General features: G+C 37.0%; 4 protein-coding genes across 5 annotated transcripts; 1 reads left to right on the top strand and 3 right to left on the bottom strand.

Annotated features, from left to right (window-relative positions):
* Positions 1-1,033: 1,033 nt before the first annotated feature.
* On the bottom strand, positions 1,034-6,511 carry nkain1 (sodium/potassium transporting ATPase interacting 1). Its single transcript, XM_058753582.1, has 8 exons — positions 6,221-6,511; positions 5,693-6,007; positions 3,994-4,131; positions 3,763-3,843; positions 3,228-3,425; positions 3,041-3,101; positions 2,870-2,951; positions 1,034-1,942 (listed from the first exon to the last, which is right to left on the bottom strand). The coding sequence occupies exons 2-8, from the start codon at positions 5,744-5,746 to the stop codon at positions 1,933-1,935; spliced, it is 624 nt and encodes a 207-aa protein (XP_058609565.1). The 5' UTR covers positions 5,747-6,007; positions 6,221-6,511; the 3' UTR covers positions 1,034-1,932.
* Positions 6,512-7,674: 1,163 nt separating this feature from the next.
* snrnp40 (small nuclear ribonucleoprotein 40 (U5)) lies at positions 7,675-11,973 on the bottom strand. Its single transcript, XM_058754787.1, has 10 exons — positions 11,717-11,973; positions 10,919-11,048; positions 10,699-10,792; positions 10,397-10,562; positions 9,463-9,585; positions 9,251-9,371; positions 8,536-8,618; positions 8,231-8,292; positions 8,045-8,148; positions 7,675-7,919 (listed from the first exon to the last, which is right to left on the bottom strand). The coding sequence occupies exons 1-10, from the start codon at positions 11,825-11,827 to the stop codon at positions 7,870-7,872; spliced, it is 1,044 nt and encodes a 347-aa protein (XP_058610770.1). The 5' UTR covers positions 11,828-11,973; the 3' UTR covers positions 7,675-7,869.
* Positions 11,974-12,025: 52 nt separating this feature from the next.
* Positions 12,026-15,007, top strand: zcchc17 (zinc finger, CCHC domain containing 17). 2 transcript variants are annotated; one of them, XM_058754789.1, is made up of 9 exons: positions 12,026-12,119; positions 12,247-12,274; positions 12,442-12,521; positions 12,970-13,027; positions 13,118-13,218; positions 13,387-13,478; positions 13,599-13,699; positions 14,403-14,530; positions 14,696-15,007. In XM_058754789.1, exons 3-9 carry the CDS (start codon positions 12,447-12,449, stop codon positions 14,852-14,854), a joined length of 714 nt encoding a protein of 237 aa, XP_058610772.1. In that variant the 5' UTR covers positions 12,026-12,119; positions 12,247-12,274; positions 12,442-12,446; the 3' UTR covers positions 14,855-15,007. The 2 variants fall into 2 exon arrangements, with proteins under 2 accessions (XP_058610772.1, XP_058610771.1); XM_058754788.1 differs by having other exon boundaries at positions 12,068-12,274.
* A 254-nt stretch (positions 15,008-15,261) lies between these two features.
* Positions 15,262-17,706, bottom strand: fabp3 (fatty acid binding protein 3, muscle and heart). The gene is made up of 4 exons (XM_058754791.1): positions 17,540-17,706; positions 16,168-16,340; positions 15,731-15,832; positions 15,262-15,548 (listed from the first exon to the last, which is right to left on the bottom strand). Exons 1-4 carry the CDS (start codon positions 17,610-17,612, stop codon positions 15,495-15,497), a joined length of 402 nt encoding a protein of 133 aa, XP_058610774.1. The 5' UTR covers positions 17,613-17,706; the 3' UTR covers positions 15,262-15,494.
* Positions 17,707-22,858: the final 5,152 nt, after the last annotated feature.

Here is a 22,858-nt window from a genome sequence, read left to right as displayed (position 1 = left end):
GCAAATGAAACAGCCGTTGTTCAAAATGTGATCACTGTCACGTGGTATAATCTCAATATCTTAACACAATGTTAATAATGTGTTAATAATAGACTCTTTAACAAATTAATATATTGTAGTTGTATGTGTATTACATTTTAGAGATTGTTATGCTTCTATTAGTGACAGCTAGTTAGGTGAATAGTGTAAAAATATAATAAATAGATATCACCATACTTCCCCAGTTGATTATTCATATTACATTAAGATTATTGTTTTATATTACAAGTTTTCTGAAGTGTTATGTTTAAATATGCACTTAACTTGCATACACTTCCAGAACAGAAATCTGAACATTAAAGCCAGGTTCAAAATTTGTGTTTCATTTTGTTGACATATTAGTTTTTAAAGAGAGGATTTTGGTCCTTTTTTTTTTTTTTTTTTTATAACTCCATAAATCAGAAAATACAGTTATGTACTGCAATTGAAATCTACAGATGCAAATAAACAAAGGGTATAACACTTAAATGTGTATTTTGGATGTTTTCTTTCCACTAGTCATGTTATGAAAGCAAAATAGTCCAAAATTGATTAGTGCATAAAACAAAAACAAAAAAAGATTTTACCTGTAGTGTCTTGCGTTGAAAGTAAATTTGGTCACACATTTTACCAGTGGGATCAATTAATGTTTCTTTTCTCTCTACAAACAGCAACACAAACCATGAGCTAGTTGAAAAGATGCATGTTCCTCATTATAAACGGCACTCATTCTGAAATAACAGGCTGTTTGAAATGTGAGCAGCTACTTAACTGCCTTTGTGTAAAAAGCAGGAGGACATTGGCTGCGAGCGAGCCATTTCAAATGATGTTCAATGAGATAAAACAGGTCTGTCCATTCTCTTCCTATCTGATTCACAGCTCTCCCTAGGGAGCACTAGTTTTATATACTTAGCCCTGTGAAAACAAGGCTTTTTATCCTCATCCGTATGCATTTGAGAGAATAAAAATGGTGTTTTATTTCACACAAGCCATCAGCGGTGCATTTAGAAGTGAACAAGACAAAGAATAATCTAGAAAGAGTTTATTATGCTGAACAACTGTCCCACCCTTCAGGTGTGTCCCTCTCTCACCCACACTCTCTCTCACTCACTCATACAAACACAGCCTTCCTGAAACAAGTATTTGTACATTAACATACATTCATTCTAAGTTTGTGTTCAAATAAACATTTATGGCTAGTCACATTATGCGTTAGGTGCATAAGTACATATCAAAACTGGTAGTCCGTGTACATCGACACAATCAGAAACACACATTCATGCACGCAGACACATGTGGGCCACCCAGAGGAAAAACTCCTCTATCGTGAGTTTTTACATGCACAAAGTCCTACAGCATTCCCCAAATACACATCTACCCAACCTAAAACATTCATCTAACACATTACATTATAATGTCTTATATCAGAGTATAAACAATCTTTCTCCTACACACACACACACACACACACACACACACACACACACACCAGAAAAAGCTGAACGGGCAGCTCCGGATGTGTTCAAAGATTGCCTGGGTCAAAGGTTGGCCACCTTGTGAATACACAAACATATACAAAGGCCTATGTGCGCTCTCTCTCTCACACACACACACACACACACACACACACACACACACACACACACACAGAAGATCTGTTTCTGTCTTCAAGTCCTATTCAATAATGCTTGTCTCAATGAGGCTTTAAGCATCTTGTTGTGGTCCTGTTCATGTGCTCGCGCTCTCTCTAGAACTCTGGCTGGTGCTGCACTATAGATTTTCTCCAATAGAGGGAGACAAAGTTCAAGAGACACAAACGTTGAAGCTGGTAGAACATTTCCCACAATGCAGAGGACTTCATCTCTCAGAGATAAGCAGCTGTTTTCCTCTGAGGGTGGGTTTTTCCTCTGGTTTCTATCCAGGCCTAAATATATATACGTAAAAAAAAAAAAAAAGTTAAAAAATGATGAAAAGACATGGAGTGAGGTTTCAAAAGAAATGGTCTGTAATTGAAGTACTACTCGCACTATTTTTATGGTACATAGTTTGTATACTGTGGACAGTATGCAAATGTTCAACAGCAGAATGACCTTATATGGCAAAATGAGTAGTATACAAAAGAGCACACTACAATGAATTCTGTATCCCAAGGACTATCAGCAGCATTTTTCTTGACTTATAAATGATAGCCCATCTAATTGTGAAGGCATTTTTACACGAAAAAAAAAAAAAAAAATTAATAAATTAATTAATTCATTCATTAACAAATGAAAATATATTTCCTCCACACCACTTGCGGAATTAAACAAGCAATGCTATGTTACAGCAACATGACACAATACTTTTTAAAAATGGTCATCGTTCCACAATGCATCTTTGATATCGTATTGCATCACTTTTTATATAATGTACTGGCTGACTCATAGACAGGATATCTGAACACCTCATCCCCTTTATGTTTTATTTTCTTTTTTTGACATTTCATTTTATTTTTAAATTTGTATTTGTGTTATTACGTGTTATTTTTTCCTGCTGTATTGAATGTAATTGGTTTGGGTTTTGTTAATTGGGGTTATAATATAGCAGAATTTATTTGTGCACTTGTTATTCCATGTACAACATAAATAATAAAATAAATGATATAAAATAATAATAAATAGAAATAGAAAACATTTTGAAATTAATAAAAAGAAAGTTATAAGCTAGTTTTAAGGTGTGAACATAGTATCTTTACACACTGCATTTAAAAACGTTTCTAGAGGCTATACTATATTTTGAAAGAGTAACATTTTTAAATAAAGAGTGGTTCTGATAACTGAAAATGCGTAATTTAATGGAGCTGTGTACTTACGTATAGAGAGGCTGCAGCTGTAAGTGAGAACTCTTCTGTGGAGGCTGGTAACTATACGAGTGCAATCCACCAATGAAATCAACTGCAACAGAGAGAGAGAACTCAAAACTCAAACACTTTAATGTCGCTGTAATTTACTTTCAGGTTCTAACAACAGAGCAGAATACTTACAGCTGTCCTCATCATCCAGGAAGACTTTACTAACATAGCAGGCATAAACAAATCCAAAGAGCTGAAACACCAGAACAAACTATGTCAACAGCCAATCAGTCGTCCTATTTCTCTGCCAAACATTCAGATACATGTACTTTTGTAAATTAAAAAAAAACAACATAAGTAATAAAACGTAAGTACTCACTGCAAGAAACACTTGCAAGGCTGAGCTGACCACCTCTATGTATTGGTAGTCCAGCAGGCAGCCACTGACAGTGATCACATGATGATCCTGAGGAGCCAATGGTGAGTCAGGAACTGGAGTAACTAAGCAACCAGGCCCGTTCTCCATCCACCAGGAACGATGAAGTGATGTGTTAAATGTCATTAGGAAATCCCTGTCCTAGAGCAGAACACAAACAGGATTTAAAAACCAAAAATCCCCTAATCATGAACTCAACATTGACCCTGTAATCCAAATTCTTCCTTGTGTTCCTTGAAATCTTTAAATATTTGAATTTAAATATTACAAAGAAGCCCTATTATCGTTATGGATCAACGGATGAACTTCCACTTTTCAGGATCAATATAATTCCTAATTAACAAAATGCCCTTTCTCTGATAAATACAGTAGTAAAATGGTTTATGAATGCCGTTTCACATTTAATCAGACTCTTTGGTGTATTTACACAATGACTTCTCATAGACTGGAGTCTGGACCAATGCTGTAAATCACCAACCTGTGACAGGTGACCAACTTCCAGGTAAAAACAGATGATGAAAGAGTTCCAGCCAACCCAGACCACAAGCCACACAGCATACTGAAAATGACAGACACACATATATGTGCACATATAAAAATATAATATTAATGAATGCGTATGAGACATGTAAAGACAATGCAAATAGCAAAACATTTTCATTTGTATGTGCAAAATGTGAGCAAACACAAACATGCTCTTTTGTCCTACCAGTATAAGATATTTGGAACGGATTTGCACAGTTCCAAACACTCCCAAAATGACGGCCATGATATGGAGGAAATTGGCAAGGATGGGAGCCCACTGATATCCCAAGAAGTCAAACACCTGCCTCTGTAATCCAGCGACCTGTGGACAAACCAAGAACAGTTTACATACACAACCATCCAATATTACAAAAATGCATGCACAAGTGTGCACAAAAAGCTTGTATCAATACAGATAACATATATATTCATCGACCCTTGACCCATGTCTTTACAGACTTCAAAATGAACTATACTGGGTTTATTTAGGCACATATCAGGCTGGCAAACAAGCTTGTGCAGCAGACTCGCAAGTTATATTGGCAGGAAAATGGTACACAAAGTCTGGTATTGCTGGCTACTATTCCTGGCAGAAACTGACACATGCAGCATCCATCCAAGAACGGCCCAGTACACGACTGCACATTAACCACATGCAGGAGAGATGGAAAATTCTTCAGAGAAGGATCATCAGCCACAGGGAATCTGTGCCAGAAAGCTCAGATGATTTCCGTACACTCGAATGTCCGTCATTGACAAAGTACTGCACATACTCTGCAGCTCGCATATGTGTTTATTAAATATTTTGGCTAATTTGATGATAGAGTCCACAGGCTCTGCTTGGCCGTTGTGGTGGGTTAGTTTGGCCAAACCTCTTATGCTTACCAAAGCCATTATTACAATTCAAAATAATAACATTTTCTATTTGACTAAATTTTAAAATGTAACTTGTTCCTGTGAATGCAAAGCTGAATATTTCCCAGTTTTCAACACTGATAATAAGAAATGTTTCTTGAAGAGCAAATCAGTTTCAACAATTTCTGAACAATGTGACACTGAAAACTGGAGTAATAGCTGCTGAAAATTCAGCTTTGCTATCACAAGGAAAAAATTACATTTAAAAAATATATCTGAATAAAAAAATGGTTATTTTACATAGTAATAATTTTGCACAATATTACTGTATTTTTTTATTTAAAATGAACAACTTTGCTAAGCACAATCTTTTAAAAATCTTTCAAAGACAGTAAAAAAATGTAATATTCTAAACTTTTGACCAGAAGTGCACTTTAATTAGTTAAGTTCTAACTTGTTTTGACTTATTCTGAGCAGAAATCAGATTTTTAGGAAGATCACTGGGTGTGAAAAGCCTAAAAACAACCAAAGGATTCAAACTGTCAGGCCTTACCTGTTATCACTGAATCAGCAATACAGGTTGCAGTGGACCATTAAACCCACTTAAGCCAATGGCAAATAAATAAAAATATTGTCTCCACACACATAGGAGCAATCCCAAAGCTCGGTGCCGCAGCTGTTTCCATGGAAACTGCCTGGAGCCCCAGCCCACAGCCCTATGAGAAAAGAGCCCCTTCCTCAGGAGGCCCCTCATCCTCACATGCCTCTAGTCTGTGTTACACAAATCATGCATATGCATACATATCTGGGGCATGAAGTTTCTCCAAGAAAAGTTCTGACGGGCTACTCGATTGGCCCCCTAAGCAATGGGAACCAAGACACCTTCTCGCTTGGCTTCACCCCTCCCAAATCAGAACCCCTGCTTCCTCTCACATCATCCCTCTATATGTTTTATGTTTATGTCTGTATGTTTTTTTCTTCCCAAGGAAAGACTAGATTTGAATTGAACACGAACAAGACTGTCTTACCAGCTGCAGGCAGCAGATGACCACCAGCGTGCACCTCCCGTCGCACCGACCCATGCTCTCGCGCTTGAGGCACGGCTTGGGCCCCGCGAGGCGTCGGGAGAAAGCGGAGTCCCCGGTGAGGTCCAGCGCGCTTCAGGGTCTTGCTTCACGATTACCGTTCAAAACATCAAGAAGCCCACCGGGCCGCGTGCATGCTTCGGTGCGTCGATGCTTTCGGATGGCTGCCGGTCATACCGGACCTCCTCCGCTGAATCGTCCAGACCGAAGCGTCCTAGAGCCCCGTTGCGGTTCCGAATCCTAGCGAATCTGCCACACCTTCATTCCGTACCGGGTAACGTTACCAGGCGCGGACAAACCCAAAATAACACAAAGAACAGAGGAAGAGTCAGAGAGCGCGTTTAACTGGCAGAAATGAGCATCATATGATAAGCATCAGACGGAGCGCGAGCGGGGGGTGTAAGGGCGCGAGGTAAGAAAATAACGCAAATGAAATCTGGAGCGAGCACAAAGCGAGCCTTTGTGACTTACAGTGAGGTCCGGTATTCGTTTTTCCGAGCCGATGTACCGTCGGGGGTCTCAGACTGGCGCTGTAGCTTGAGCAAGCATCCTCCTGCTCCGGCTCTTTGTCAACATCGCCACCGGGAGGGTGAGAGGAGAGGGGTTTGTGGGTGGAAATCAGACACCCTCGTGCGAGTCTGCAACTCGCTCGCGCAACCGCATAGAGACGCTCGCCGCCGCTCGGCACAACACGAGGCGATTTACAGAGCACAAAGAAAACCATCATGCGGCTGTGGACACTCTTATTGCAACCTGGAAACCTTACTGTTTTGAAACTAATATTGCGTCAAATTAACATGCTTATGATGACAACATTTGTAATCAGACTAGTTACTTTTTTATTACGTTATTCATATGCTGACATGCGGGTAAACAAATATAATAATTTCATTAGGTTTTATCTTGATTGTTGTCATTTTTAAAAGATTAATTATAGTTTAACATTTTATTATTAGCTTTTCATTAAACTCACGACCCCCTGCAGTTCCTTTGACGCAAAATAGTGTTTAGTGAACTTCGTGTTGTTTGTTAATAACAATTTTCTCTCTTTGTATTTTTCAATCAATATGGTACAAGATTATCCTATTTTAAAAAGGTGATATTCAAAAAATGTTAACAGTTCAAAAGTAATCTAAAAGTATTTATGTATGTATGTTCTTACTGGACCCCAATCCACATTCAAATTCTAATAGGTTTTCTGTTTTCATTTGAACCCTAAAAAACGAAATAAAAACAAATAAATGTCAACGTGAAGAAGAAATATTTTAGATCACTAAGCTAGGTTATGACACTGAGCATGTAAAAAAAGAAAAGTCAAATGTTTTTGTTGACCTTGTCATAATGCATATACTAATTATATATATATATATTAAATAACTGTATATAAGTGCATGTGGTTTTTATTTCTTATATCATTCTGGATAACATAGATTATCAGTTCTCAGTCATCAACTGATTTATGTGTGACCCTGGACCACAAAACTGGTCATAAGGGTAAATTTATTGAAATTTAAGCTGAATAAATAAGCTTTCCATTGATGTATGGTTTGTTAGGATATGACAATATTTGGTTGAGATGCAGCTATTTGAAAATCTGGAATCTGAGGGTGCAAAAAAATAAAATAAAATAAATCTAAATATTGAGAAAATTGCCTTTAAAGCTGTCCAAATTAAGTCCTTAACAATTACTAATCAATTTTTTGAAGTTTTGATATATTTACAGTAGGAAATTTACAAAATGTATTCATAGAACATGATCTTTACTTAATATCCTAATGATTTTTGGCATAAAAGAAAAATCGACAATTTTGACCCATACAATGTATTTTTGGCTATTGCGACAAATATACCCCAGCGACTTAAGACTGGTTTTGTGGTCCAGGGTCACATGTACCATATTTCTAACACAAAGACAGTGCACAGACTAATTCTAGAAACAGGTTTATTAAAAGCATAAAAAATCCAACGTTCAACATTTCCACCCCCCAACTGTTCATCACTGTTTTCAAATCAAACACTAATGGCAAAAGTCCAAATCATATCCCTCTCTACCTATCCTCTTCTCGCCCTCACATTCAGACACAGTCACTTAAACAGCATTCGCACACACAAACACACAGTTATTGAATCTCTCCGATGTAGAGGCGTTTATCACTGGATCCAGAAAGAACTGTGGGAGACATAAAATAATGGAGTCACACATGGAGCACAAACGGGTAAACAGTATGGAAGGAATCTGCCACTTTAACAATTGCAGATATGCATAATAGTTTAATAAAATATATATTTTTTTACCAATTGGTTCTTCTGGATGGAAAGCGACCTCATTCACAGACCCAGCATGACCAGGGAGCTTATAAAGGATTCTACGGGATGTTGTGTCCCAAATATACACAAACCTACAGCACAAACACACTGCATTAACCTCAAACATAATCATACTTTACAAACACTGCATAAACCACACAAAAATGCCTATACCTGTCAGCAGAACCAGCTGCAATCTTACTCCCATCAGGAGACCAAGCGCATCTGAGAAGATTCTAAAAGAAAAAAAAAACAAAACAAAAAAAAAAAAAACTGTAATTACAAAACCCTTTGGTCCTGCCACGAACTTCCAGCTCAGCGTCAGTAAAGTTTACTAAAAGAATGAACTGATAATTCACCCTGATTAAAAGTCTAGCCTAAAAAAAACATTTCACAGCAAACACAGTGGAAATTATTTCCCTCTTTATAAACAACTCAGGTAATCTTGTTTGTAAATACACAGAGAGAATTGGGCTTACCTTCTCAAAGTTATGGACATTTCCCTGAAAGATCTTCACACACCTCTCCTTTGGTGCAAATGGACGGATATCCCAGACACGCACTGTTCCAGACAAATATAAAACATCAGGAGATGTAGTAGATGTACGCAGTTATGTACACATTAATAACAGGTAATACATTACCAAACTCAAAAGTTTGGGGTCAGCAAGATTTTTTTATTTATTTTTGGAAATGAATACCGAATTCAGCAAGGACACATTAAATTGATCAAAAGTAACAGTAGAGACATTTATAATGTTTCAAAATATTCTTTATTTTGAATACATTCTATGCTGACCTTTTGAAATTTCTATTTAAATCAAAGAATACTGAAAGAATTCAAAGAATTCTATTTAATAATAAAAAAAAAAAATGTATCACAGTTTCCACAAATTTTTTTAAGCATTGTTAAGAAATGTTTCTTGAGCACCAGTTTGGCATATTAGAATGATTTCTGAAGGATCACGTGACACTGAAGACAGGAGTAATGACTACTGAAAATTCAGCTTTGCCATCACAGGAATAAATTACATTTTTGAATATATTAGAGAACAGCATAGAGAAATAAGATAAAGAACAGTTATTTTATATTGTAATAATATTATTTCAAATACATTACCAAAAAATCATACTAACCCCAAACTTTTGATCTGTAGTGTGCACACAAATGCACGAACACACATTTAGGCTTACCGCTGTTATCCATTGAGTTAGACAGCAGGTAGGACCCGTCTGCACTGAGACACAGACCTGTCACAGAGTCTCCATGACCCTGCATACTGTAAATCAGCTTGTTCTGTCTGAGGTCCCATACCTGCAACATGAAACACATACACACAGGAATAAATATACATACAAGCAAAAGAGCCCGGACGTCAACTGCAGAGTATTTGTCGCACACAAACCTTTATGTCGTTGTCGATGCCTCCTGAGATGATCTGGTCACTGGTGTCATTGAATGTCACACTAAGAACCTGATACGTGTTCTGGAATGTGTGAATAGAGGCCTTCTTCCTAATGTCCCACAGCTACAATAACACATGAACAAAAAAGTACTGAAAACACTTTTAGACCATCTGAACATTATTAGCCTGACACACAATTGGGTTTCAAATGTTATGTCTATCTAGGCATTTCAATCAACATTAAAATGAATAAGCAGCAACCTAAAGACTCACTGTAAAAACTATCAAACATGATCATAATCCAGACATTAAAATGCATTTTATTTTTATTTTGACTCTGCCAGTGCTGATGATTTCCTGTTTTGTCTGCAAACTGAGCTGTAGTAATTGAAAGGTGGTGGTGGCATAATGGTTGAAAGATCTAAGCTAATATCTGGGTCAAAGGAAGGATGCAGGAAGGATACAGAATAATTGCAGAATTGCCAACAACATACTCAACCTCAGACAGCTCCATGACACATTTGATGTGCTCTATGTATGTGCACTGGTCAATGTTTATATGAATAAAAGTCTATAATAAATCAGTTTTGCCATATAAAGCGATCATTTCTGTTCAGAAGACTTGGATTAAAGCACTTGATTCATCTGGGTTACTTTTACCATGTCTATTTGTACTTTTTGAAGCATTAAAAGTTTGGTTGCAAGGACTTTTACAAACTTTGATTGTAAAAACAAACAAAAAAAATTGATTGTAAAAATAAAAAAACAATATTATAGCCATGTTGTGTATTAATACAACATTTAATGCTGCAGCTGCACTTCCACTATAACCTTGCCCAGATTGAAAATGTTTGAGGCTTTTTGTTTCATAAAGTCAAGACAAGTCACAGACTTCTAGAGAGTTTTGATTCTAGACTTGGTGGGCTGAATTTACCTTCACAGTTCCATCATCACTGCCCGTACAGGCCAGCTGTGGTCCACGCCGAGCCGGAAAACATGAGTTCACGAAGGACGTGTGACCTTTCAGACGCTTCACACGCTCCCCTGTCTCACTGTCCCACACACACACTGTCTTGTCGGTACTGGCAGAAAAAAGCAGACTGGAGGACACAAACACACTTAGTATGTGACAGAATGATGCATTTATAAAAATAATATATAAAACTACAGTTTAAAAGTTTAAAATGACAGTCTAAGTGCAGAAAGTTTTTAAATTTGTTATTTAGACAAACACACCTGCCATCCGTGTTATAATGAAGCTCCATCACAGCTCCACTGTGGCCCTTAAGCGTTGCATAGTTCTCACAGTCTCCATATACATTCCACATCACTACAAGAACACAGACATCAGACAACCAACAACAGCAATTCAAACACACATGCAAATCAATACTACCTACACATTAAAAAAAGAATATTATATAATAACAAAATATTAAATGTCAAAGTGACTCACAGATGAGACGGTCATATCCAGAGGAGGCTAACGTGGCTCCATTGGGGTGAAATTTGCAGCAGTAAACTTCACCTTCATGACCAGAGAGCAGCATTATGGGAGCCTGCAGACTGGAGCTGCGCGGGGGGCCCTGACATTAACACAAATAGACACACACACAGATCAATGTTTATGCAGGTGCTGTTATAAATACTCAAGGATGATGAAGCCCCCCTAATCATGCACCCACTAACCTTTGACTGCAGATGGCAGTCTGTTTTGAAATCTAAAATCTGTTTTGAATGAATCTTTCAAGTGAATCCTTCTCGTTCATATGCACTCATTCATTGTAGTAGTGTCTTTTTTGTTGTTGTTGTTGTTGTTAATTGTGGGGAAAGTGTGTATAATGCTTGAACTTATAGAAGACTTGCATGAACACATATTGTAATAATAAAAACAACAAGACCTGTTTTGGTTGTGAACGACCCTTTGTTTTTGAATGAATCGATTGAAAGAATGATTAAATTACTCAATCATAAGACTTGTTTCTGTAACATTCAGTAGTACTGTTGTGTAAGACACAGAAAATATTAGACACTGTTTAAATTATTATTTTTATACTCGACTGTATTCAGATTTTTGTATTAATACTGCCTAAGCACTTATTAATTTCTGCACTGAAAAATGCACTGATCGAATCGCCTTGGTGAACTGATTCAAAAGATTCGAGGCAGTAGGATGAATCACTACAACATAGCCAGCATACAAAAGTTTGAGTAGCAGCTAGTCTTTTCCATCTAATTCGGCTCTCAGTCTTACCATAGCAGAGAGCTGCTGGGACTGGGCTGCAGCCACCAGCTCTGTCCGGGGCCTCTTCACTCCGGCGGGAACGACTGCCATCTCTGCGCCGCGCTTCTTCGGTTCGATCATTGTTGTGAAAAAATACTCAAATCCTTACAATAAATGAAAAACGACCAAAACTATTATCTTCTTTTCAAATGAATGAGTTTTTCGAGCCACCAACCATTACCGAGCATCACACGCTCGCCGAGTAAAACACATCCGGTAATACGAAGACTTCTGATTGGCTGGCTCTCACACAACGTGATCTTATTGGCTACTGTTAAACCTCTGAACCGGAAGACAACGCACTCACGGAACTCATGCTTCATCCAAACAAGGGGAATGGACTGCGTTGGGATATCTTGTAGCGTCTTAAATAGTAACGTGGCTCTCAGCATTTACACTTTACTTTTTTTTTTTATTGGATAATGATTTTTGTAATTAAAATTGCGATAATTTAGCACGTGCACATTGCAATCCTCTTATAGACTGTTTTCAAATTACAGTAAACTGTCCTAGACCTGATCCCATTTGGTAAGTTTATTGATCTTGGCATATTCTCATCAGGCATGAGTTGCATAAACGCGAATGATGGCATGTTTAGATGCAGTGGTCAGGCTGGATTTGTTTTATGCTCCAGCATGACCAGTTAAAGAACTAGTTACAGACAGATGACAAACCATACGTGTACCTCTCTGCAGGTGTGATGGCAGAGGAGCGGATGAGAGAGCCATCTGGTCTGGATGGACTGCCACCAATGTACAGCGTTCTGAAGGGAGAGGTTAGATTTAAAAATCCCCATATGTGACCCTGGATCACAAAACCAGTCATAAGGGTCAATTTTTTTAGATTGAGATGTATACATCATCTGAAAGCTGAAAAAATAAGCTTTTGTTAGGATATGACAATATCTGCCTTTAAAGCTGTCCAAATTAAGTTCTTTGCAATGCATATTACTAATCAAAAATTATTTTTTTATATTTATGGTAGTATGAAAGTTACAAAATATCTTCATGGAACATGATCTTTACTTAATATCCTAATGATTTTTGGAATAAAAGAAAAATGGATAATTTTGACCCATACAATGTATTTTTGGCTATTGCTACAAATATACCTGTTCTGCTTATGACTGGTTTTGTGCTCCAGGGTCACCTATGCAGAATATAAAATCACATGAAATGTCCTCTTACTGATTTATTCACCCTCTTGTTTTCTTATTTACTTAGGTAGTTTCTGTTACAACATACGGTGCTTTTGTTAAGATTCCAGGATACAGAAAACAAGGTAATGTTGGAGAGTTATCAAGACGTGTGTTCTCATTTAAATGAAGATGAATAGACACATTTTCATGTTTATTTGTGTTTGCATCATTAGGTCTGGTTCATAAGAGTGAGATGTCGTCCTGTCGGGTGGATAACCCTGCTGAAATTGTTGATGTAGGAGAACAAGTGTGGATAAAAGTCATTGGCAATGAGGTACATTCAGTTTGCATGTACAAACAATACAATGTCATTTTATACTGTCACCAACATAATTGCATACACTAAAAGTGACATCTATGCACTGATTAAACATTGGTTTAGTGTTCTTATAATTCAGATACAGTATTTTAATCATGCTTTTTGATTTCCATCCACTATCAGATGAAAGATGATAAAGTAAAATTGTCCTTCTCTATGAAATCTGTCAATCAAGGCACTGGGCGGGACCTAGACCCCAACAATGTTATAGCAGAGTAAGTGGTTTTGTGGTACATGAGTGCTTTGTTTGAGCAAACCAAACCCTGTACTTATAGGAGGCTGACTAAGGTAATTCATAACCATACCAAATTGTGCATAAATAAATATTCACACAGACAGGATGAACGTCGCCGGAGACAGTTCAGAGATCATACTGAGCAGAAGATCACGCTGGAGGCTGTGCTCAACACCACATGCAAAAAGTGTGGCTGCAGAGGTATGAACCTCCAGGTTGTCAACCTGACCCAGTTCCAGTGTACATTAGACCCTTGTCCCTATTACAGACAACCTATTTTTTATTTTTTTTGTAAACTCAACCCTAATGCTATTTCAACAAAATTCAGCCCCAAATTAAAAGTACTACCTTGACTCATTAAGTACATATTTAGGTAAAAAATAAAATAAAATACAGAAAAGCAACTTTAACTTAGATGATATAAAGGACCGTGCTAGTCGTAATGTGACTTTAATATTTAAAACTTTTTGTCTGATTGTCACTTTTCAATAGTTACACTGGCGTTCAAAAGTTTGGGGTCAGATTTTTAAATGTTTTTGAAGGTCTCTTATGCTCACCATTTATTTGATAAAAAAAAATATTATTGTAATTTAATTTTAAAATGCAAATTTATTCCTGTGATGACAGCTGAATTTTCAGTGCCACGTGATCCTTCAGAAATCATTGTGATATGGTGCACAAGAAATGTTTAGTAATACTAATGTTGATAATAGTATTAAGTATAATATTATTAACAGTTGTGCTGCTAAATATTTTTGTGGAAATTGTGACACATTGAGTGTCAGTTTTAGATTTCATGTTCATTGTCTTTACTTGCAGATTGTACCGTTAATCCCTGAACACCTGTTATGACTGTGCTTGCTTATGTTATAAATAATGACCTGTATGTCTGTCTATATGTAAGGTCACTTTGCAAAGGACTGCTTCTCCCAGCCTGGACTGCAGTACAGTTTAGTGCCAGAAGAAGAAGAGGAGGAGCAGCCGCCACAGACCAGTCAGCAAACCCAATCAGAGCCCCAGAAACGTAAAAAGGTACAGACACACCCCTTTGACAGCAAAATTATTGCACCAGATGACATGCTGCCTGCAAGCAGTTGTGTAACCCTGCTCTTGTTTTACTTGTTGCCAACTTCTGCAACACTCTTGATCTGCCTTTCATTTGCAAGCTCATGACGCCTCTTTGCATTTTTCCTGCAGGAAAAGAAGGCAAAGAAAGAAAAGAAGAAAAAGAAAGAGAAGAAAAGAGACAGCTCTTCATCCGATAGCAGCGATGAAGATGCCAAACGGCCACGACATTCACACACACATTCAGAAAAGAAGAAAAAACACAAGAAACACAAACACAAGACAAAGTAATTCTTTGGTTTGCAAGACAGTTGCGATATACAAGTACAAGCTTGTGCAAGAACAGTTTGTTTTGGTTTTTTTGGCATGTATATCAAGATTAAATGTATCTGATCGATTCTGGAATGCATTTTTTTGTTAATATTAAAAGTTTGACCATTAAAAGTGACTGGATTCATGTGTGAAGGTTAAAAGGTTCACTGCACAACCTCCGAATGGCCTTTCACCCAGAAACACACAGACACGAGAGCCAGTCGCTTGATTTAGAACACATGCACGTCACCCAGCAGACACTGGAACACGCTTAAATTAGAAGGACCTCACGGAAAAATAACCGTGTACAACGAGTCCTGTTAAAAAAAAATAAACACACAGCACTGGAGCACTTGATGGAAATGTTGACAATAAACTGCACAAGGTTCATTTGGAGCAAATGTCATTTATTATAGATCAAAGGCATAAGCCATTACACTGACCGAAGATGCATATCACACACCCAGAATACAAGCTCAAATACAGATCTGGAGGTATGAAGTTGGAATTTTATTCTGTGTTTGAGGAACAATGCAAATGTAACAGATGAACACCACAGAAAAACCATTGGAAATGTACATAACCATTAATGAGGATGGGTTGTGACTGAGGTTTCCCTTTATTCCGCCTTCACATAGTATCGTGTGGAGACAACGTCGCCAAGTGTCAATGTCTGTAAATAAAAGAGAGAGGTTGGCCTGTTGATAAATATTCATTCAGTCAAACACCCATAAATATTGGCAAAAGCTAATTACTAAATGGGCAGCAGAACATGTTTTGCTCTTGCTGACTCCTTATAATTCTGTTCCCAACCAAAGAGGCACTTACTTTAAGTGCATTGCACACAATACTAACCAGAGTTAGGCTGTTGTCGTTGACTTCTCGGACCAGGGTTGTCTCTTTACCATCCCATTTCTGAACATGAACCAATTTGCCTCCGTCTAAAGTTATCACGGACTGATGGACAAACAGAAACAACAGGGTAAAGGTAATAAGACAAACAGTTCTTACTTGGAAAATGGTCTCATTTTTACTCTTGCTACCCAGGAGCAGCGATGAGTGGCGTTTCTGTGTCTACAATTAATGATTGACCCGAGGAATGTCATGGGATAGGTCAATCTCCCATTGGGCCTTCTAAGAAACCCTTGTATCCCACCAACAAAACCCTATTGTGTTAAACATCTTTCACCCAATTCACAATGTGTCAGGCATGAAATTCTGCATGCCTTTAGCAATCTCGAAGCGTAGGACTATTGAAAGTGGGACTAATGTGTGCTCTGTGCGCACATTACCTTAACTTTGCGGTCATCTGCAGTGGTCTCGTCAAATTCCTCTCCCAGTTTGAAATTGATTTCTGTGGTTTTGAATGTGCTGACGGTCTTAAGGGTGAGGACATCGCCCTCCATGGAGATGACGGTCGTAGGTTTAGTCATACCGCCAACCTGACGCGTGGCAAAGCCCACGCCTGATAAATAAACATAACACACACTTTAGAAGAGGTATGAAGCCATTTCTACAATTCACATGGACAACATCAAGAACCAAAGATAATTTGGTGTGTATTGTAAAGAAGTTAAAAATGATATTAAGTAGGATTTTATTAAATGGTCTTTAAATATGAAATATTTTCTAATCATTTTAAAATGAAAAATAATTCTAAAAGGGACTGTAAATTATTAGAGAAAATTCAAATGAAGAAAGATCAATGCATAGCTTAAGGGCAGAATAATAGTAATAATTAAACAAAGATTGCATATATATTCAGGGGTTAGTCATGAATGAACACATGTCTGCAAATAACCAAACTCTGGAACGGTCAGAATGGTCAAATCAGCACACGTGTAGTTTTGGGAGAATGCAGCAATTACTATTGATTTGTTCAGCAAATACTGCGAGGGTCTATGTGTGCAAATGCAGGCAGGGCAGACTCTTCTTTGACCACAGATAAAGAGCAAAAAATCAGAGTTCATTGAAGTTGAAATTCGACTGGTTGGTCGAAAGACAAAAACTACCCACTTTGTCTCAACCACACTTGCCTCCCTCCTTCCCTCTATTGCTATCTCCATACAGTTGCATGCTGATTGATTTTTCCCCTTCATCTTCTGCTCTTAAGCTACAAGTCACTCAACACTACTTTAAAATCACAGAGACTACACAACTGGCCAAAAAAATAGCCAGCAAGCATCTCAAAGACATTTCCATGTGTTTTGTGTAACAAAACATCAAGGTCATGATATAGTTCAAGTTCTGTAGGCAGCATTCACTTTTTTTCCCCCTCAAAAAACAAGTTGGCAAAATAAAGGCCTTATTGTATTTTATACAAGAGGACCGCAGTTTCTCTACAGTCACACGTGGTTGTAGCATGAATCTGGGTGTGTGTGTGTGTGAAAGCACATGTGAAAGCACATGTGTGTGTGAGCTTCATCAAGGGAAAGCCTCCCTGCACCACATGCGCTCCATCTTAAACACACCCTTACACACACATAGCAGCACACATGCACCTGCACAATAAATGCTCCTCAGATCACATTTCCCACACTGAAGCTATCAGAAACACACCCAATTTACATGTGCTTACTTGCATCAAAAAGGCACACCCTATGTTTAGCAGTAAAGCAATACACACCGCATACATCCACAGCATTTACCCCCCTCCTTACTCACCGAGGGCTTTCATGTAGTCATCAAAATTCTTGCTCTCCTTTAAATTCCATGAGCCAACAAAAACGTCTGCCATGTTTAGAGCTGAGTGAGAGAACAAGAGCAAAGAACGAGAGCGAAAAAGAAAGAGTGAGTAGAGAGAAGGGTAAGACAGCACCACTGAGCTCCTGCAATCTTACTGGCTGATTTATAACTGCTGTTTGTGATGTCATCACTACATGCCTGGGGGGGGGGATGGGGGAGGAGCTATGCAGGAGAGAAGATGAAGATGAGAGATGACAGACAGGCACGAGGGGGTCGGAGAGATGGGGAGCTGGGAATTGTAGGACAATCAATTGTGATTCGTGAAAGATAGAATAATGAAAGATGAGCAAGTCAAGGGATGGTGCAAGACATTCGAAAGCATTTTACATTCTCTCGTGTTTCTATATGAATTTGACTTAAAAAATGTCTGTTAAATGAATAAATGTAAATGTATTGGTCCAAAATTGGCTCCCAAAAAAATGGGATGAACTTCTATTAAAAGTATGGCTGATACAGACAAGACAATAAATATATTAAAATCCTTTTAAATGCTACAAGTGAATTTAGACATCACAACATTATAATTTAAAAAGGACGCTCATTTTGAGATTTGCTAAAAGTTATATTTAACAGCACTGTTAATGTTTTAAATTTAACTCAAAAAATGCTATTAAATTTCACACTACATTAACTGTGAATACTTTTTTTGTAAAATGTACTGTAATAATGTTTTTTTACAGTTCAACGCTAACTTGACAAAATGACTTTACTTTTCTGAGCCAGTATCTTCAATAACTTATCAAATGGTCTGAAGTTGATTTTTAGTATAAAGTCAGCTCCCTCTATCATTTTGATCAACATATTGATTGTTTTGTCACTGAAAAACTTAAATGTCTTTCTGAGAAATATGTGCCACAGTTGTTTAAAATAAGTCATTTTGTTCTTTACATTTAGTATTCATTTAGCAGATGATTTTTATCAAAAGTGATATATACAAAAAATGTTCTCTTATAGATCAGTGCTTACAGCTGAGGCACATTCTAAGCATTATCTAACACACTGATTCATTTTAAGTGTGGCTTAGAGAGCAAGAAAGGGAGAGAGTGAGAGTGCAGTGTGGAGGGGGGAAGGAATGATTGATATGGGGGCCAGGGTCAGGCCATATTCTCTTCTCTCTCTCTCTCTCTGTGTGTGTCTCTTTCTTTCACTAGCCTCCGAGGACATGACCTTATGTCAGAGGACTCTTTCTTCCCACCCTCTACACTCTTTGATTGGCTGTTCTGCTCAGTAAGAAGCAGTGAAGATCTAGCCGTATCAGCTGCTGTTTGCACAATAATCACCAAAACATTGCACCAGTAACGCTAAACCTCTTCCCCACGCAGCCCGTCCTTTGAGCTGCAAGGCTGAATTTACAAGTGTTTGTAAATGAGGCGGCACAGTCTGAAACGGTCGATTGTTTCAGCATGTATATGTGGCACAACTGTGAGAAGGGTCTGAATACCAGGTCTGGGGTTAATGCTGAACTCTTGAATTTTTAATAATTTGTAACATTAGGTTGAAGATTGTTATCAGAGAGCAGCTGTTTTTATAGTTCATGAACATTAGACATCTGGTGTAGGTTCTTTTGATCAATAACCTCTTTTAACTAAAACTAAAAGCATTAAAAATTGTTATCAGTAACTACAATAAAACTGAAATTTAAAAAAGAAAAATGACAAACGCACATAATAAAATTACTAAATGCATGCATTTAAATGAAAACTGCAAATACAAAAATAAAAGATCATTCAAAATATTAATGAATACTTTAATAGCAGTATATAAATAATACTAAAATAACACTGTAAGTGACTAGGCAAACTATGTCCCTAACAACTACCTCTACAATCTATAAAACCCAGTTCATTTCCTTAGACTTCCCTGTTTGTACTCATCATTCCCTGGTGAAAACATGTCAAATGTTCACACATCCTTTGAAACATGCACCTGTTTGAGCATGTACAAATACGCACAAACTCACACCCTTCACTTTGTCACCGCTCCCAAATATTTATAATTAATTAATTTTATAGCTATCATACTATACCCTGTCTAATCTGCAGATTATTATCAACTGACTTTGATCAATTACTGCTGAATTGGATTATAAATGCAAGATAAATCTCCCATAAATTGCAGATGTGTCAGTATTGACAGTATTCAGGTCTGTGTAACAAATATCCCCCAGAATTGTACGCTCCAAAGAAAAGAAAATCCTAATTCATTTACAAATGATAAGAAGTGGTTGTTAAGTCAATAAAAATTAGACTCAAGTGGAAAATCAAACACAATTTGCACTTCACTGACTGTTATAAGTAGTCTATTCCTGCTCTCCCAGTTTTTCCCGTTCACTTTGGAAGCTTGTATTATCCATATTAACCAAATGATGTAAAATATAGGCCAGTTCTCTCGAAAGGAATGATAAAATAACCTTGTGTTGTATAACGCAACTTCTGCATGATTTATAATATGCAGGTTTTCACCTTATACACTTGATATTTGAACACGCACTCATACACTGAGTGGACTGCCACTGTGTCTAACCAAACACAAATGTGTGACTAAACACGGTATGCAGAGTTCATGTGTTTTGACATTTGACACAAACAGGTGGTGGAGAGAAACAGGGGAAAAGAGATCACGAGGGAACGAGTAAGCGAGTGAGAGAGCAGTTTTAGAGAAGGAGGTGAGATGTCAACCTCCTTTTAAAACATACAAGGGTCATTCCACGAAATCTGTGCCTTTTGCGTCCCTATGAAATAATCAAACATAGATTTAATATAACAACGAATAAATTTGCAATTTAAAAACATAATATGTATTCTTTCATCAGTATTACATTAGAAAAAGTCAATTAAATATTATTATTAAATAGCATTTATGTTGATAAGGGTAAGGTTTTTGGCCTGTCCTTCACTATGATTTTTCTTTTTCAGCAGGACTTTTAATTGGCAAAAATCACATTTGCATATTGTTTAAAATATAGTCACATTGTTAAGCAATGTTTTTGGCGCAAATACGCATTTTTTCTATAAAATGTAAATCTTTTTATTGCTGTCCCGATTTCATGTCAACCCTGTTACCCTCATCAAAAAACTCTTGTAAAATAATGTACATTCAAGTGACATCACTTCTAGGAGGTTACATCACTTAAAACACAAGCATGTGTCTCCCTCACTTCTATAATGTTCTATTTTTTATGATTTATGAGGCTTGACTGAGGGGGGGCCATCATGCAGTGTCAATGCTGTTACCATTTTTAAAATGTAAATTTAAACAATTATTTATTACATTTAATATAATCAATATCTAAAAGTAAAATCCTTTAAAAGTGTACAACATGTGCTTTTGTGAACTTGACTATTAGCTAGAAATTGTCAAACCTGTTACTGTCATCCCTGTTACTTTCCAGGGTAACAGGTTTTGACATTTGGGTAATAGGAATGACATAGATTAGGCGTCACCCTGTTTTTAAAGATTGTCTGTGTAAAATGCAAACATTTTTAAAGGGCACCGTGGGTGTAATTTTGAGCTAATGCCTATATCATTCAGTGGCATACTAGCATGAGTTACATTTTAGTTAGTTTTATCGGTATTGTTACTATTACTGTTGTCATTAATGACCAGGGTAGGATGATCAGTCTCAAAACTAATTTTTTCCCCATAACTCATTGTGATGATGAACCAGGTTAATGACATCATCACTGGAGTGTCAGCCTGATATTTTGAATTTAGCAGCAAGGTGACTGCAGACCTTCACCCCAGTCTTGCAATGTTCAAAAAAGTCAAGATCTTGGTCTGGTTTCAGATGATCACAGAAAGACCGAGATCTGATCATCTTCCTTGCCTAATAACTGAAACAGATCAGTCTATTTAAAATTCTGTGAGGGGACATAGATAAACAGATGGTCACATTATCTAATTGCAATACCCTTAAAACATTAGATCTCTTAGAAACGTAATGTGCTAAATGAACAATGAACTGACTTAAACTGAAAAATTTTGTTTTGACTGTTTACTATTGTCATACAACTACGCTAAATAAGTGCAAAACAATATAATGCAATTGTAAAGTTGTAAAACAGTACAGTGCTGAAGAATGTGTGTGCTGTCTTCCTGTCAGTCCTGTGACTATGACGTCAATCCTGTTACTGTCATTAATTTCATAAAAATTGTTAAAATTATATTTGATATAGCCTTCCAGGTTTATCCATTTTAACTTTAACTATATTTTATTTTGGACAAAGCCCTTTTTAATGTCTCTCTTGTAAACATTTATATTTTTCTTAATTGACATGTAGTCACCCTCCAAAATTAGGATGTTCTTGGTCATCTGAATGACAGATATAAAAATTAAATCCAAAATTTGAAACAATCCCAGTGAAAAGAGGGACTAAAATGCTGCTCATTTATGTGAAAACTATCACATAGTCCTAATTAAACCGTAGCATCTAGTAACGCTTGTGTCGGTAACAGGATTGACAAAAATACCAAAACATGAAAAAGTGTCATAAAGAAATTACATAGCCTGAGATGTCACAATATCTTCATGGATATTTAAAAAATGCTGATTAAACTTATTTTATTTTTTAATTTTTCCAAGTGGAAAAGGCACCGATTTCGTGGAATATGGCCCACAAAACACAGATCATGAAATCAAGGTGAACAAAGTCACAAATTCCAAGCTCTTTTACTACTAACTATAAATATACACATTTCTTGTTGGCATGTCGGTTAGATTCTGGTCAGCAGCTTTTAAAATCATCTTTTGCAGAGTCGCGAACCGTTAATAATCAATTTTAGTATGTAAACAAAACAAAAAATACGCATAGAAACAAATTCTACTATCTTTTTAGACAGGACAAAGGGTTTTATTTTGTATTTGCGCAGCGTAAATCTACAATAAAGTGATGCAAAAATATAGTAGGCTACTCACGTTTTGTAGTACTGTCCGATAATGAACGGAAATCGCTGTATGATTACCGCTGCAGGCGAACTCGACTTTTGTATTTATGCACATTTACACTAACTTGTGATCTATCTACATGACGTTCTGCTAGGCTAATATTTCATTGTCCGTCCAATATTAAAATACAAATTCAATTTGCTACAAGTAGGTCTAAGTGAATGTCAATAGTGGTTTTTAATGGTTTTGCAAATGTTAGCATCATTATATTGGCTACATTAGGCAATGTACATGTAGGCTACATTATATTGGTAGGCAACTATACGCATGTTTTGTCACTGTGTGAGGCATAT

The sequence above is a fragment of the Onychostoma macrolepis genome, chromosome 19 (assembly GCF_012432095.1).
Source record: "Onychostoma macrolepis isolate SWU-2019 chromosome 19, ASM1243209v1, whole genome shotgun sequence".
Taxonomy (NCBI): Eukaryota; Metazoa; Chordata; class Actinopteri; order Cypriniformes; family Cyprinidae; genus Onychostoma; species Onychostoma macrolepis.
Note: the sequence above shows the minus strand (reverse complement) of the source record. Positions and strands in the feature narration are given on the sequence as shown.

Excerpts from the sequence above, each read along its gene's own strand:
- nkain1 (XM_058753582.1), bottom strand. The coding sequence starts at position 5,746 with ATGGGTCGGTGCGACGGGAGGTGCACGCTGGTGGTCATCTGCTGCCTG. Across the intron at positions 4,132-5,692 it reads TCATCTGCTGCCTGCAGCTG|GTCGCTGGATTACAGAGGCA; the intron begins GTAAGACAGTCT and ends GTTTGTCCACAG. Across the intron at positions 2,952-3,040 it reads CCTGGATGATGAGGACAGCT|TTGATTTCATTGGTGGATTG; the intron begins GTAAGTATTCTG and ends TCTCTGTTGCAG.
- snrnp40 (XM_058754787.1), bottom strand. The coding sequence starts at position 11,827 with ATGATCGAACCGAAGAAGCGCGGCGCAGAGATGGCAGTCGTTCCCGCC. Across the intron at positions 9,372-9,462 it reads GCATCGACAACGACATAAAG|GTATGGGACCTCAGACAGAA; the intron begins GTTTGTGTGCGA and ends TTCATGTTGCAG. Across the intron at positions 7,920-8,044 it reads CCATCCAGAAGAACCAATTG|TTCTTTCTGGATCCAGTGAT; the intron begins GTAAAAAAATAT and ends TGTCTCCCACAG.
- zcchc17 (XM_058754789.1), top strand. The coding sequence starts at position 12,447 with ATGGCAGAGGAGCGGATGAGAGAGCCATCTGGTCTGGATGGACTGCCA. Across the intron at positions 13,700-14,402 it reads CAAAAAGTGTGGCTGCAGAG|GTCACTTTGCAAAGGACTGC; the intron begins GTATGAACCTCC and ends TCTATATGTAAG. Across the intron at positions 14,531-14,695 it reads AGCCCCAGAAACGTAAAAAG|GAAAAGAAGGCAAAGAAAGA; the intron begins GTACAGACACAC and ends TTTTTCCTGCAG.
- fabp3 (XM_058754791.1), bottom strand. The coding sequence starts at position 17,612 with ATGGCAGACGTTTTTGTTGGCTCATGGAATTTAAAGGAGAGCAAGAAT. Across the intron at positions 15,833-16,167 it reads CAGATGACCGCAAAGTTAAG|TCCGTGATAACTTTAGACGG; the intron begins GTAATGTGCGCA and ends TTTGTCCATCAG. Across the intron at positions 15,549-15,730 it reads ACGACAACAGCCTAACTCTG|ACATTGACACTTGGCGACGT; the intron begins GTTAGTATTGTG and ends TTTTATTTACAG.